Genomic DNA, 16960 nt, shown 5'->3' with positions numbered 1-16960 from the left:
GGAGAGGTGGGAACAATGTAAATACAGTACTCACTTAATATTCTCAAAATCTTTAAGTTAAAAATTTAAATTTAAATAAAATTCAGTTAAAATATAAATAAGACTTCTGTGCATGAATATATGGGAAGCAAAACTGGACTGGTGTGGTTTAGATAAAAAGAGAGGAGAGGAAGTTGGGAGGGGTGAGGATGTAGGGGGTAGATCTAGGAGAGACTGGGGGAAGGATGGATTCAATAAGATGAAAACACATTTTATAAAATTACCAAAATCTTAATAAAATAAGGAATTAAGTATGTTAATAAAATGGAAGTTCTACCTGTGTTATAGCACTGACAAACTATGTAACAAGACCCAACTGATGAATCTGGACCTAGAATGTAATTAAACTCAAAACACAGAATACTATTTAATATGCATACAAAGATGAACAGACAGCATTAAAGTCAGCAAATGTAGACATAGGTTTGAGTTCTTCTATATAAGTTTCTCTGCTGTGTGAGGTTGATCAAATTATTCACATTCTCTGAGATTCGCCAGTAAATTATTAACAAATACTGTTTCCTTTGTTTGCTAGACTAATAAAGCAGGAAAATAGAATTAAATTATTTGTATTAAACGACCTAATAAGTAAAGTTATATTTGTGTGTGTGTGTGTGTGTGTGTGTGTGTGTGTGTGTCTCAGACAGGCAACAACCTTGCATGCTATTCCTCATAAGCTGTCCATCCTGTTGTTTGAGACAGTCTCTTTTCGGCCTTGGACTTGTTTAGACAAGACTGGTTGGCCTTTAAGCCCTTGGGATCCTCTTCTTCCACCACCCCAATTCTTAGATTAAAATTGTGTGCCACTACATCTACATTATGTTAAATGTGTGTTCTGAGAATTGGATTCAGATTCACATTCTTGCATCACAAACACATTACCAACATAGCCATTTTCAAGCTATATTAACATTATTAAAGTTTAAGGATTTATTTAAGTTGGCATGACTCTGTGTGTTATTTCTATTAATACATACTAGTTATAAACATACATCTGCGTATGTGCACATGCCTGCTGGTGTGCTTCTATGTGTGCATTTATAGAGAATAAAGCATTGATTGCGACATGCAGTTTGGAGACTCAGAAATCTCAAGATCTGCAGCCAGCAGTCTGCATCCTCAGCAAAGCCAGTACGAAGCAGAGTTGGTGATGTATTCTAGCTACAGACATGCAGGTGCAGGCCCCGTGAGAGCTAAGGCATCATTCAGTCTGAGAAAGCTCCTGCACTGTAGTTCAGTCAGTCTCGGGCAGCAGAAAGTCCCTCTTTTCGACCATTTGCTTCTTTTTGAGTGACGTCTTCAACTGGTTGAAATATTCTCACCTAATTAACAGTGAAATGTCTGGACACCCTATGGCCAATTCAAGTTGAAAAAAAAATACATTAATAACTGAATTTAAAAGTTTATTAAAGAGTTCTCCTCTGAAGGGCTGGTGATCACAGTTACCATTAAAGTTTTGAGATACTTATCTAATGTGTTATACACATAAGATGTGAAAGGAGTATCTTTCTGTATGCATACTGGCAATATGAATAACTAAGTTTCTGTATACTAAACACACACATTTATCCCATAGTGATTAGACTTGATAACTCTACAGTGCCTTAAAAAACTTAGGAAAACTAAAACCATCATAGAATCACTGAAAAATAATGAGGTAAAAAACTTGCTAATTATGGAGGATATACTTCCTTTAGAATTGAAATTATTAATAATTGACAATCAAATTGATAATAATTACATTAAAATTTTAGAGTAATATTAAAAGTTCAACATAGTTTGGTCATTAATATACTGGAAAATATTTTTAGTAAAAATTTCTCAAGATATGGTAGAGTTTTATATTTGAATCACTGGTTGATTTTGTTGTTTAATTTTTAATTGTTCATACATTCATGTGTCTGTGTTTGGGTGTGCCCACATAAGAGCAGGTTCTTGTGGAGGTCAGAAGAGGTGTGATTCTCTGCCACTGGAGTTACAGATAATTGTGAGCCCCCTGATGTTGATACAGACTGGGTACCAGTCCTCTATGAGAACAATATGCTCTCTTAGGGAATGAAACATCCATCCATCCCTCATTGGCTGTTATAAAGCACAAAATTACATGCAGTTTTTTTCTTTTATTATTTTTTCCAATATTCACATCGCTATCAATAATGTGTAGTTACATATCATATGACACATCATTTTCATTCAAGTGATTTAAATTTTTGTCAAAATGCACCATAAGGAGGTGACAGCTTTGTAGGTCATTTTATATAGTATAACATATCCATAGGATTCCATAATTTTTATATTCATTATACATACATACATACGTACACACATATGTGTGTATATATACAATATACATACATACACACATACATGTATATATATAATATATATGACCATGTAACCTGAAATTTTTCACTGTGACCCCTCTATTTCTACAACCTTCATGAATCAGTCTATATTTTACCTTTTGCCAAGGAAGACTTAGAAAGTATTAGCAAATCATATTTTAAGCTGATGCTTAACTGGTGCGTAGGATGTGTATCCACGGTCACCGTAACTCTGGTTGCCTTGGAAGTGGAGGTGAAACAGGGTACTACTTCTAGAACATTTTTTGTTGTTGCTTTCAAATTAAAATGATTTCAAGATTAGAAGAAGAAAACAGACATGAACTTTGTGAAAGGGAAAATCTTAGGCACCTAGTGCACAGACTATCATTTGGTGAGTCATCGAACTGAAACGAGGGTCAGCAAGCCTTGCTTTCCTGCACACTCAGAGATAACATTCATGTTCTGCCTACAATTATCAAAATCTGTGAAAGAAGCAGGACTCGTGCAGAATAGGGGGTTTATGCTGAAGAGGCTTCTCATTGTGTGTGTGTTTGTGCTGGAGGCTTGTGTGGAGGTCAGAGGACAACAGTGGGTGTGGGCGCAGCCATCTATCTCGTTTGAAACAGGGTCTCTTGTTCATGCTGTCTCCCAGGGTAGCTGTCCCATCAACATCTTGGGGTTACCCTCTCTCCATATAGCTGTAGGAGTGCTGGGATTTTGGATGCACTACACACTTCGCTATCTCCCAGCCCTGAGTAGCTTTTTAGCTGATTTGTCAATATGGCACAAAAGTAAAGAATAAAGATTTAAGACACGTAAAAACTTAAGTAGAGGTTTTTGGAGCTAGAGTGTGTTTACTTGCCTTCTTTCCTTGATTACTTATCAAATATTCACTTCCCTTTAGCAAGCATCAAGAGAATTGAAAGGGAAGCAGAACTGTTTTTATAAACCTATACAAAGACTTTCCCTGCAAATGACCGAGGACTGAGTTTATAGATGCCCATTAAGGTTAATGCCCTTTCCCAAGTTTTAAGCCTTTGTTATTAAATAGCTTAGAAAGCCAATTAATATTTCATAAGGAATAGAATAATCATGGGCACAGATGATAGTAGGTCAGAGCACTGGAAGAGATGTAGGTCACAGAGGAGGAAACTTATAAAAATAATTCTGCTTTGAAAATAAATATATTCTTTTGAACAAACTGTGTTCACGAATATGATTTTTGGAACAAGCATTTTATAGTATAAAACCATCCTTGTAATCATTTTATATAGTATAATGTAGTCAAAGGATTCCATAAATTTTACATTCATACACACATTTCATATATATATTTGTCATATATATATATATGACATACACTATATATGACAAATAGGACAACACAGAGTAATATATACTGCTAGACATTTTTTAAAGTTTCATTTATTTTATTTTATGTGTATGTATGTTTTGCCTGTTTGTATGCATGTGCAAGTCTGGTGCCCATGGAGGTCAGAAGAGAGCATTGGATCTCCTGGACCTGGGATTACAGACAGCAAATGAGCCATCATGTGTGTGCTAGTACTGGAACCTGAAACCTCTACAAAAGCAACAAGCATTCTTCATCACTGTGCCATCTCTCCAGCTTACTGCACACTTAGTTTTGTGATCAGTTCTGAGTTTGAGCGAGTGGCCCACACAGGCATGAAAGCCAACTTCCTGGAGTACAGCTGTGTGTCTCCACAAGTTCCTGCCCCTCTGCATAGATGGAAGGAGAGCCTCCAGGACAGACATATACATGCCACTCAAAACCAATGTCATTTAAAATTACCATGTGCCTTGAAGTAACCAAAAAGAATATTAGCATTGTAATTGAAAGTTTTAACATGAGGGCAAAGGTAAGGCAAGTAGTTCTCAGCCATTTTGGGGCGATTTAAACAGACGGAGATCTCTAGTGGAGAAAGTAGGTGGCCTGCTGCCTTACTGGGAGGTCCACCAGTATCCAAGCTCAAAGTGGAGCACAATTCATATACCTCCCTATAGAAGATAGTGGTACAGACTCCCTAGAACAGTGAAGCAAGCTGAACTCCTCCCCCATCCAGAAGCTTTTTCCAGAAGCCAGAAGCTAGAGGGAGAGGTGAAATGGAACTGGTTTGTACAAACAGATCCCCAGAGGATGTGTCAACATTCAAAGGGTACTGTGCAAGGAAGACAGCCCACACCACGTTTAATGATCTCGTATCTCCTGAAGTGGCTATGTGCAGTTTATTAGCAGGCTCAAGAAAGCAGCCCCAGAGTGCTCAGGGAGGCTTCTTACATCCGTCTCCTGCAACGCACAGCAAGGGATTCTCAAGAGGACATTTGGAGCACATACAAATCCATTTTCCTCTGCAGGAGTAAAGATCGGGCTTTGCAGAAAGAGCCCTGGGAAGAGCCTGCTCGCTGTTGAACTTTAAACCCAATTACACAGGCTGGATTGTCAGGGAAAGCCCAGGTCACTCACTTCTCTTTCAAAGCCTGTCTGAGGTCTCTGACCTACAGGAACCCAGGGAAAGCCCCGTGGTTATCAGGAAGTTGCTTCGTGGACTCTGCAGATAATTCATTTTATTTCATTGATTTTCTAACAAATTACTAGCATCATGTTTTGTCATTAAAATTTATATTAAGCATCATCTTTCCAAATCTCTAGGTGTTGAAACACAAAACTGTCTAAATAATTCACGGTCTCAGTTGACTTCTAGGTGATTGTTTTGATCCACATGGGAAAGCTGGAGAGAGAATGGGATGAAGTGCCAAGAGTGTGGTTTGGTTTCAAATACTGAGTTTGGACTTGCATCTAATCTGTTCTGCCACAGCTGAATTTTCCTAATATTTGTTCTGTTTTGAGTTTTCTAATTTTGAAGTAACTCAAGTTTATGCCAAAATGTTTTTAAACACCTATGTTCCATTAGGAATTAGCTCCACTCAAAGTTTCTAATTTAGTAGGAATTAGCTTTACACAGAACTCCCAGATGCAAGAAAGCTGTTTAAAGGGCAGGCAACTTGAGCTAGAACCACAGATTTCTTTTTAAATCTGTGTATGGAGTAACTACATTTGCATGTGTGTGCGTGCGTGCGTGTATGTGCAGGTGTATATGCACATGTTTGTGCATACTTGTGTATGTCAGGCTCACTTCTGGTGTTTTTCCTTCAACTGATCTCTGTATTTTTTGAGACAAGATCTTTAAATAATCAAAAAGTTCATGGACTGGTCTAGAATGGTTGGCCAGCAAGTTTCACGGACCCTCCTGTCTCTGCGCTCTTCCGCCAGTGCTAGGGTTCCAGGCATTGATACCGGGTTCTGGAGATCTGATCTCACATTCTTGAGCTCGTAACAGCAGGCATCTTCCCCACTGAGCCATCTCCCTGGTTCCAAAACTGTAGCTTTCTAAGAATCACCCCTGAAGTTTCTTTGTCAGACAAACTTACTTATTTCATTGAGAAAAGAATGTTACACGAGGAATCAAATCTATACGATCTGCTGTAATCAATAGAGAACACTGTTTCCACAGCAACTCAGCCACCCAGTACCAACTTAAGCATGCGAAACAGCAGGGCTGATAGAAACGCCTATGGCGGTGGCACCGCCCTTGCCCACAGCTTCTCATCAGTTCTGGCTACTGAATAGCTGAAAGGGAGCCAAATATTGGGGAGATCTGAATTCTGAACTCTATTCCATCTAGTGCATTTCAGTTTAATAATCACCTATGGCAAGTGACTGTCATACTGGATTCCACAGGTCTAGATAAAATTATATTTGAAGGAAAGAAAAGACAATGTGGATAGAACGAGTACTTTGGATCAGGAAAATGCCCTGATTAAGTAGTCAAAGGGATGCATTTTAGCAGTGATTCTCAACCTGTGGGTTGTAACCCCATTAGCAAACCTCTATCTCCAAAAATATTTACATAAGATTTATTATTATTATTATTATTATTCAAGACAGGGTTTCTCTGTAGCTTTGGAGCCAGTCTTGGAACTAGCTCTTGTAGACCAGGCTGGCCTTGAACTCTCATAGATTCACCTGCCTTTGCGCTCCCAAATGCTGGGATTAAAGGAGTGTCCCACCACTGGCCCGCTGCATTAGATTTATAACAGTAGCAAAATTATGACATAGCAATAAAAATAAAGTGATTTTATGGTTGGGGTCACCACAACATAAGGAAGTGTATTAAAGGTTTGAAACATTGGGAAGGCTGAGAATCAACCACTGTACTAGAGACATGAGCTTACTAACTGTAGACAGTTGACTGGGGAGGATGCGTACACCCGTGTATTGGTGCTTGGGAGACAGAACGATCAAGAAAGATCAGTGCCTGCAGGCTGTTTCGATACAGACTATCTCAAAGAACCAAAACAAAAAAATAGTATAAAAATGGGGTGCTGAAGAGGTGGCTCAGTAGTTAAGAGCACTAGCTACTTTTCCAAGGGACCATGATTTGGTCCCCATTGGTGACTCAGAACCATCTTTAACTCTAGTCTCAGACAATCCACTTCTGACCACCATTGGCACCAGATACACTTGTGGTATACAGATACACATGCAGACCAAACATCCATATATACAATAAATAAATAAAGTTTATGTGTGTGTGTACTTGTGTGAGTGCATGTGTATGTACACATGTGTGTATAAATACAAGTGCAACAAGTTGAATCAGTTAGTGGAAAAATTCTAATATAATGTATTGGTTTTGTTTGTGTATATATGTATGCAGATATGTTTCAACAAGTATCTTCATGCATCAGAGGCAAGAGGTTAACCTTAATTATCTTTCTTTGTCATTCTTTACCTACTTCTTTGAGACAGTCTCTCATTGAACTTGGAGCTCACTGTTTCTGACTAGCTAACTCCAGGAATTCTGTTGTCTCTGCTTCCCTAGTGTTGAGAATACAGGTATTCTGGCTTTTTGCATGCATGTTGGGTCTTCTAACTTAGATCTCATGTTTACTCACCAAATCGCCTCCCCTGCTTTAAAATATAAAACAAAATTTTGCTCTGCTTTGAAAACTCGTTGCATTTTAACAAGAAGTCCACAGAGTTAGAGTAACTGCAGGCTCCCAACTACATGGATTCTAATTTGATCACATAAGTCACCTTTTCCCCATAATATGTTATCTTGAACATCTTTCCATATGTAAAGAACCTGCCAGTGTCCTGAAGAGAGGATTATGCAGCTTCTGTGAATAAGTAGCAACACTACTCTGTAAAATTGTTATCTATAGAACTTTTGTGACAGATTCCATGTGATTCTCACACAGCAGGGCATCCAGCTGATATGTGGCAAGAGGTGAAGGCCCCTCCCTGTGTGTCAGCGTTGCTTCCTCTCATGTGACTGTCAAGCCATTACAATTTATTAAGAGTAGAAGATAAAGCCACGTGAGCACTTCCCAAGCCCCTGGATGGATAGAGCAATCAATTTTCTTAAATTATAGGCTTAAAAGCCAAGTATATTTTAAGGTAGAATTGATGCATTTCAAAATATTGCTGTGAAATATTTGAAATGAAACGTTTCTCTTCCTTCAATGTTGTACTCTTCCTGGTATTAAGAAAAAGAGGCCTATCATTAAGAAGATAACTTCAGAGCAGGTAGTATGGCTCACTTAGCAAAATGCTTGCCTTATAGCATGGAGGTTCTGACCTAGATTCCCCAGAACTCACCTGGGAAACACCAAGTGTGGTCAAGTGCATATGTAATCCCAGATCTTCAATATCCTATACAGCTAAATTCCTGGGGTTTACTGATCACCAAGCTCAGCTTATTTGCTACTTGTTGAGTTGTAGACCAGTGTGAGCACTCGGATTCAAATAAAAGCTGGATAGAGTCAGTGGTTGTTTGAATGAGATGTCCACATATTCTTGGGCATTTGAATTCTTCATACTCAGATGGTGGCACTATTGTGTAGGTTTAGTTGGCATAGTCTTGGTGCAAGCAATATGTTACTGGGGACAATTTGGTGTTTCAAAAGCTATGCACCATTCACTGTTTCCTGCTTGTAGATGGAAGATGTTCCTTATCAGTTCTGCTATCATGTCTGTCTGTCTGCCATGCTTCCCCATCTCAATGTCAAAAAACTCTTATCCCCCTGGAACCACAAGATCAAACAAAACCTTTTTTTTATCAGTTGCCTCTGTCATGGTGTTTTATCACAAGAACTGAAAAATAATACTGAACTTAAAGTATGTCACCCTAGACTGTTCTGAGTTCTTCATGTGAACATGCTCATCGGCAGACATGCACACATGCACTAACGCATACCAACACACATAAAACAGACACACACACACACGAAAAGAACAAGAAAAATATCCGCATCTTCTATCACTCCAGTGCTTAACTTGAATTAGTCAAGATGTCCAAGGAGGCACAATGTTTCACTGGGAAAATGTTTTTACATGGGCATCCGTGATTTGTGTATCCATTTAGTATTCATTGAGCCCAAATATGAGCTGACACTGATCATAAGGAAGTTAGGAACAAGCCATCTTCTGTGTCTCCAAACTAAGCTTATTCTCTATGAAAAACATTTATAACAAATCGGTGAAGACACAGGAAATCTTCATGGTGCATATGGGAACATGCAAGAGGAGAACTCAACTGGGAAGTGATGGGGAAATACCACAAGGCGTTTCGAGAAACCAAAAGGATGACATGAGTCAGGTGCAGGGGATGTTACAGGTACCCAAGATCAGCTCAGCTCCAAGACAGGCAGTGTCCTATGGAACACATAGGGAGGAAGAAGTCATTTTTCCTTTATTAGCTTAAGGTCTTTTGGGATAGCTAGACTATTCTGTCTGGTTAAAAGTTAGATATAAAATCTGTAGCTCAGAAAGAAGGATGAGGATGCAGACATTTACAGAAGAAAAGGTAGCCACTAATGAGTTTTACCTTGAGCAGTGTGCAGAACAAAACACTTCCAGAGACAAAGGGAGGAAGAGGGAAGGGAAATTGCATCATGAACAAAATGAGTAAAAAAAACATATAAAAATAGCAAATGCTTGAGAGGCAGGAAATAGAGAAGGCTGAGGACACAAGGTGATGAGAATGTTCTGTCCTAGGTATCAAGACCATGGATGTTTCAAAATTATAATCATCAAGGTATTCAAACATGTCCATAAAATCCAGAAAATTATAGGATGAAATCATCTTACATTTGACAGTTGGTGCAGTCAGTGAGAACTTATCAACTACCTATCAACTGCTACAACATGGTAGGGAGAGCTTGCTTTAGTGGGCTGAAGGAAAACTGTAAGCGACCTGTGAAAGGGGTAGGTGAATGGAACGGCTCCTTTGACTATTTCCCCCAAGAACACCTATGATAACTGAGGGGTTAAGTGGTTAGACTTAAAAGCTCCACATAAGAAATGAGGCTTCAGGCTCATATGACTACTGTGATAACCTCTAGGTACACCTATGACCAAGCCGTACCTGCCCTAGACTTAGTGACAGGCATTGGTCAAAAAGACCCTTAAAGTAGAAATCCCATCTATTCATGTCACAACAAAACAAGGAGGCTGATTGATGCAGGGATTCAGGCAGACTATGAATAACCATACACATGTTATTACGGCTCATTATTACCACAACTTGGTCTTGTTAGATTTTGGTCTGTATATCAGCCTGCTTTATATCAGAGTTAAAGAATAGATTGGAAAGACTACTCCCCATGGAGTGGGTTGAGAGGAAACAGCCAAAAGAAAATGATGCCTTTTGCACATAATTGAGACTTAAGGGGTCCAATGGGTAAGTGTGGCGAGCTGCAATTGCCTTCTGTGGATAGTGTGATGTGATCTTCCTGACAGAATGTCCCATGTCAATGGAAAGGATAATGACAGGATGACTGGCTGCTTCTTGCTCCTTTCATTTGGTTAATTTGAATACACTCTTTGTACAAATTATAGTTGCTGTCAATTTGATAATACTCCAATTTGAAAATTTGGATTGTTGGGTGCAGGCGCTTGCCAGCTCTAAACAAATGGTGGGCTGGCTAGCAGAAGATTTGAAGGGCACTCTGGCAATGGTCACAGAAATATTCTTCTCTTGCTAGGAAGTCGCCAATGTAGGCCAGATTTCCAAATTGCTATTATATTAAAAATGAAACAGGAGTTTATAAACCTCTACTAAGACCACTGTAGAACAACACGTGGATGAATCAACTGAAATCTTCCTCTTTTCTGGTTTGCTTTCTTCTTACTCGTTATTTTGTTTTTTGCTGGTTTCTGTGCTGGATCAAACGCAGGGAATCATGTGTAGTAAGCACATGCTCTACCGCAGCCTTGCAGCTCCAGCCTTTGTTTTTGCATTATATAAACCATTGTTCCCTAGCATCCAAAATACATAAATTATTGTCTTTGTACCTCTTTGTCTGGGACTTCAAAACTCTATTTAATAATATTAGTCCAATCAAGCCAATGATTAGGTACTGACTTTACTCAAAGGAACGTAATCATGGACAAGACGAAGGCTCTGTTTTCACAGAGTACACATTTTTTAGGGACAAATGTAACAAAAGTGTTCAATGAGTTAAGCAGTAGAGTAAGATAGAATTAAAAATGTTTTGACATTTCAAAATGACAATGCCTGCCTTAAAATATAATGGTTTCATTATTTCTATTGCAAGGGCTATTTCCACAGATTTTGGAAGAGGGAACTGGGTCACCAGGAGCTGAAATGACAGGTGGGTGGGAGCTGCCTGATGTGGGTGTTGGGAATTGAAACTGGGTCTTCTGTAACTCAGAATAGTTATATTCACAGAATTTATGGGGCAAGTCCCAAGATAAATGAAATTGTGTATCCAGTCAACTTAACAGTCTCTCTGCATTTGAAATAAAACTGAACAAAACCAAGACAGGAGTAAACAATACTAGTGTTAAAGGAATTCTAGATTCTTGGAGAATGAAAACCTATTTTGAGTCCCTTTCTATTACAGTTATTCATTCCCCTGGATCCCACCATCAATGGGTGCCAAAGTCCTTCTACACTTGAGCGATTTTCTTTTGTGTCAGTGTAAACAGGGCATTCCTATGTTTTAGCTGTTAAGTTGAACTAAAACTCAGTCCAAAGCCACAGCTCAAAGAGAGTTATCTAATTTGCAAAGTGTTACAAACCATAGTAGGTTAACTGTGGCAGAATATTAGTTACATTAATTTTTAGTTACATTAATGTTACATTAATTTATAATGTGGAATATTTGTTTAATGAAGTAAAGGTGTGCTGCATTCTTTTATGTTACTTTGTTTAACTCTATAAAGCTATGTTACTTTGCTTGCCTAAAACACTTGGTTGGTCAAATAAAGAGCTGAATGGCCAATAGCTAGGCAGGAAAGGGATAAATCAGAAGAAAGGATACACAGAAAGAAATCTAGACTCAGGAGCAAAAAGAAATGAGAAAAGGAGGAGAGGAAGACACTCTGGGCCAGTCACACAGCCAGCCGTGGAGTAAAAAGAAAAGAAAGGCAAAAATCCCAGAGACAAAATGTAGTTAAAGAGAAACAGGATAATTTAAGTTAGAAAACTGGCTGTAAATGAGCCCAGCTAAGGCCAGGCATTCATAAGGAAGTCATTATTTGGGAACTGGATGCCAGGCCCTCAAAGAGTGAAAAATAAAACAAAACCAAACTACAATCAACCAGTAGGTTAATCTCATGATGTGCTTTCTCAACAGCACACAGGCAGTCTTCAGGGCTTGGAAATTATTTTTTGTGGTTTTCTTAAGTCTTCTTAAGTGTCCTTTATCTCATCATACAAAAGTTAAGGAATGTATGAGCCAAACTGTCCCATAGCTACATGATTTTATCATAAGCTAGCCCCCTAATTGCCTATGCCTGCCTCTTATTTCATAGCCTTCAAGAAGCTCAGATGGGGGAAGCTATACCACATGAAAATGGAGGTGTAAGACACTGGTGGCAAAGAAGAAAGAGAAATGAAGGGCTCTTCCCAAGCCACTCTGCTCCAGACCTCATGAGGTCTGCCTTCACGCAGATACCACAGGCCAATGGGAATATTGTTATTAAAAAGTCAGAGAGATCCTGATAGGGAGAGGTTGCTGTCAAGGGATCAATTGAAGGATTTTATGGGGAAGGAGAAGAGACAAGTATCAAACAAAGTTCTCAATATAATATTGTCATATCTGCACTCAAACTATCATTTTGTGAAAGCTGCATTCCTACCACTTATGCAGCTGCATGCTTGGCTTCTTATCTAGAATTCTGATATGGCATTTGAACATCAATAATCACTGAGGGATAGACACCAAGGTGATTGTGTGTGTGTGTGTGTGTGTGTGTGTGTGTGTGTGTGTGCATGCACACACGTTCACTGTGTGATATATATATATATCAGGAGAAATTCAAGAGTTTTCTGAGGGTATACAACTACACCTAGGAGTTCTAATTCATAGACTTAAAGGGTGAGCAACAATTCACGTTAGAGAGGAAGCATCAGGTGAAAGAAACTCAGGAGGCTTGTTCTGAGGCAGGAGAGTGAAACAATGCTATTTCTTCCAACAACAGTTAAAAAAAACACACATAGGAAAATTCACTGGTTACATCATCTGTCCAGACTTGACTCTACTTTTGTTTTATTTTCTTTGTTTTTATTTGAAAGACAATGTGTTCTCTTTTGAGAATCAGATGAAATGTAAGAAAAACTTTACTGTTACAATTCTAAGGTAAAGTTCAACTACCTGACTGGCCTTGTCTCAAAACAGCAACAACAGCTACAGCAACAACATCCTTCTGAAATCCTGTGAGGTTTCCTTCTTGGTCTTTGTACACAATACAGTTCTCCCATGAGGATCTCTCTGTATTTTTAATAACAGCCTCTTAATTCAGACAAATATCATAATATAGGACAGAACTTGTGAAGTCTGGGAGCACAGTGGGCTGCTTCTCTGTCATCCATGTCTTGAGGTTCTTAATTAACTAATAGCAAGAGGCTTCATATTTTCCCTTTGTATTGTCCCATAACACAATTTAGCCATTTATGGAGCATAGATAAATGATTCTTGTTGTGTAGGAATAAAATCATCTCAGTTTATTTTAGTTTCACATGTCATTACATACTGAAGTTTTGTTTGGTTCACTTCTTTTTATTTCATTACTACTACCAAGGGATTCCAAGTTAGCATTTTCTTTTGCAGATATTATAGAAATAACTAGAATTTGGTGACATTAACTTTCAAACAAGGAACATCAATAGAGACCAAGAACAATGTTGTGAATAATAAAAGCAGAGATATCAAGCCATCGACAAGGTCACACCTCAAAGCAAAGCATTTGCACCCACAGAAAAAAATAACTCTCAGCCTTGATCAGAGGATCCTGTCCTTGCAGTGAACAATGGGGAACAAAGAGAACCATGACTGCAAGGATGCAAAGAAGAAGGCACAACTAAGGACTCAGCTCAAAACATGACTTCCTACTCCCTGCTATGGCTTAGGGGGCATTGTGATGGGGGTGCACAGCCTGAGAACCGGAAGAAGGATTGGGCGAATGCTAACCATCATTGTACAAACTGTTTTAATAGTTGCACGATATTAAACTAAGCACATTATGGTTTTAATTTTAAAGAATGTATCAATGACTTATTCACCTTTTCTAGTACAAATAACTGATAACTTTCCAGTTTGGAACATCTCCACTCAACATCATGTGGCTGGGGCGGGCAAGACTCAACTAAACTTAGCCCAGGCTTTCTAGATCTGGCCTGCAAAAAGACTCCAGAAACTTTTCTGCACCAACCAGAAGCCCACTGCCAGAGGTTATTAGGAAATCAAGAATTACTTATTTCTATATCAAATATTTTCATCTCTGATTCATTGAGAGATGCTGTGACACACAGATGCAAGGAATTCTGAAAGCATGAGCAAACAGGAGCTGGCTCGAGGCATCGCTCACTGGTGAGAGATCGTCATTGTTCCTAATCTACAGCTGAGGAGGCATGGTGGCTTTTGCTTGTTGTTTTAGTCCATGTGTTTTTAGTAAAATCGTGCACATTCCATAAAGTTCCAAATGCTTTAAATTCTCTTAAATCACAAGGCTCTATGAACTACTGAATCATTCTTGACAAACTGTACCTTATAACACCAGAGGCAGAGGGAATCGCTACTTGTGAAAAACTGCTCTTATTCTACTTGAATTTTTTGTCAATATCAAACAGCAATCATTCAACTGAACAATCCTGCTGCTGCTTACAGAAGCTGTAACAATATAGAGAGGTATCTAGGTAGAGAGACGAATGTTGTGTTTTCAAATAGCCTTGTTTTCACTGTCACTGACTAGTCCTGTCACTGACTAGTCCTTATAACAGTCTAACCATTTTCTTCTTTCAGGTTTAGAAAATAAACCAGCCCCAAAAGAACGTGCAAAATGCAATCTGCTGTGAAGACTCACCACTACTAGAAGTGTCATTCAGGTTTAGCAGTCCTCCTCCTAGCCCTCGGTAACTATGGTAACTGTAGGTCCCATTGCCATTGATGTACAATACCTCCTGTGAGCCTGGAACACTAGATGTTGAGTAGGTGGCCTGGGCTGCCTCAGGCTTGCACTGTTTGTCAGCAGGAGTAGCTTCATCCTGTAATAAAACAGCATTCCATCACTGTGACGTTTCTGTGATACTTCACCCTGCACACACTCAATTCCAGACACACAGTTGCACTAAGTAAGAAAAGTCCATACAGTGAACATTAAGTTCATGTGCATATTTTTCACCTTTGATAAACATTAATAGTAATAATAATAATGATAAAGAGCCAGGCAACAATGTGGACAGGCTATAGACAGAAAACCTGACAGTTTCCAAATAAATTAAAAATGATGGAGAATGCTTCAAGCAACAAGCACTAAGAGGGTAGAAGTCGCCTAAAGAACCACTGGCAAGTGATTGGCCAGAGAAAACAAGGGACACACACACAGTGGAATCCTATTCACCCTTGAAAAAAGGAATCCCTCACAATACTATAAACTGATGAGGCCCAGGGCCAGTTCTTAAGTGAACGAGTGGGCTGTGATAGAGTAGATGCTGCATGGGAGATGACTGAGAAGTCAAAGGCACAGATGGGTGAGGGACAATGGTGGTACCCAAGTCTGCCTGGAGTCAGGCTGGGGGAACAGGGTTTCATTGTATGGAGAAGTAGGAGCATGGACCTGGGATCTATGCTTAACATTTCTCTCCTGATACTGGGGAAGTGACTGGGAGAGAGGGTGGCTTTTAATTAATAGTAAACAACTTGAAGCCACACGCAGGACTCAAAATTCACAGAAAGATTACAGTGGAAGATTATACATATTCAACAAAATCTGATCATTTGTTTTGCTTGCTCACTTCCTCTCCTCTTCCTTCCTTACATTTTTTCCTTATTTCCTTCTCTGATTCTTCCTTTTCTCTTATTCCATTTTTATTTTATGGTTGAAAAACATCAATTTTTATTTAGTACTACCTCTGCACTAGGCCTGTTGAGTGAGTACCACCTCTACACTAGGCCTGTTGCTACCATTACAGGAGCCTGACAAAGATCTAAGTAAACACCCAGGTCCTTTAGTTTTTCGTTCTTATGTCTGCATACACATTCACCAATGTCCATGAAACTACCTTTATCCCATTGAAAATGTTGTAAGGGAATAAGAAATTAACTTTGTAATAAATGGTATATTTTAAATAACCAAATATATTGATTTTCTCTTTATGAGTTTATAAAACCTAAAATATATTCAATATGAATAGTTTAATTTCACTTGCCTTATCATCATCATCATCATCATCATTATTATTATTTGATTTTTTTCGAGACAGGGTTTTTTCTGTATACCCTTGGCTTTCCTGGAACTCACTCTGTAGATTAGGCTGGCCTCAAATTCACAGAGATTCTCCTGCCTCTCCTTCCCAAGTAGAGGGATTCAAGGCATGCACCACCACCTCCTGGCTCCGCATGTATTATTTATATTTCTTTTGATGTATTCTTCTCTTCACTCTTCCATATCAGGAATGATCTTCAGTGATCAAGACAAGGTCTTCACCACCAAGCTATATCCCTAGACTTCTTTCATTTTCAACAAGGAATATTTCTATCAATTGATTTCTATTAAATATTAGGAGTGGATTTTTCATAATCAGGAGTGTTTTGCATGGCTTTAAATTGGAGTAAAGTAGACCTTGAGTAGATCATATAACTGTCAGATCTTTTCCAGGTGCTACAAAAGGGAAATGAGGAATAACATTGTTCTCTATCTGAGCTATATTATATTGGTTGCTCGTCTTTCCTAGGATGAAACTTGGCATGATTCTGTTCCTGTGCAGGGCAATGGACTCAGCTCAAATGAATCCGTTCCACTCAGCCATAGGTAAGGGCTACATGATCTACAACTTTTATCTTTATTTACAATAACATTATAAGAGAGAATTGAAACTTTATGACTTCCCAATCTAAATGGTACTGTAATACTATTGACTGACTTTCAAAGTAAAAAATAATAGAGAAGAAATGGAAAAATATTATACAACATGAATTTTGAATTTTTACTGTTATCTATTTACTAAGTATGACTATTTTTAAAAATAATAAAATGATTCTCTGAA

At 38.6% G+C, this 16960-nt stretch overlaps 1 protein-coding gene across 6 annotated transcripts in view; it reads right to left on the bottom strand.

The window, feature by feature from the left end:
• Positions 1 to 16960, bottom strand: part of LOC121453452 (nucleolar protein 4) — a 350206-nt gene that overhangs the window by 13160 nt on the left and 320086 nt on the right. For all 6 annotated transcript variants that reach the window (XM_041660248.1, XM_041660243.1, XM_041660246.1 and 3 more), the window contains one exon: positions 14779 to 14959. In XM_041660248.1, the coding sequence (XP_041516182.1) occupies positions 14779 to 14959 (181 nt within the window). The remainder of the gene's footprint in view (positions 1 to 14778; positions 14960 to 16960) is intronic.

The sequence above is a fragment of the Microtus oregoni genome, unplaced genomic scaffold (assembly GCF_018167655.1).
Source record: "Microtus oregoni isolate MIOR12 unplaced genomic scaffold, Mior012 000011F_ref0000422, whole genome shotgun sequence".
Lineage (NCBI taxonomy): Eukaryota > Metazoa > Chordata > Mammalia > Rodentia > Cricetidae > Microtus > Microtus oregoni.
This window is presented reverse-complemented; position numbering and strand designations above follow the sequence as displayed.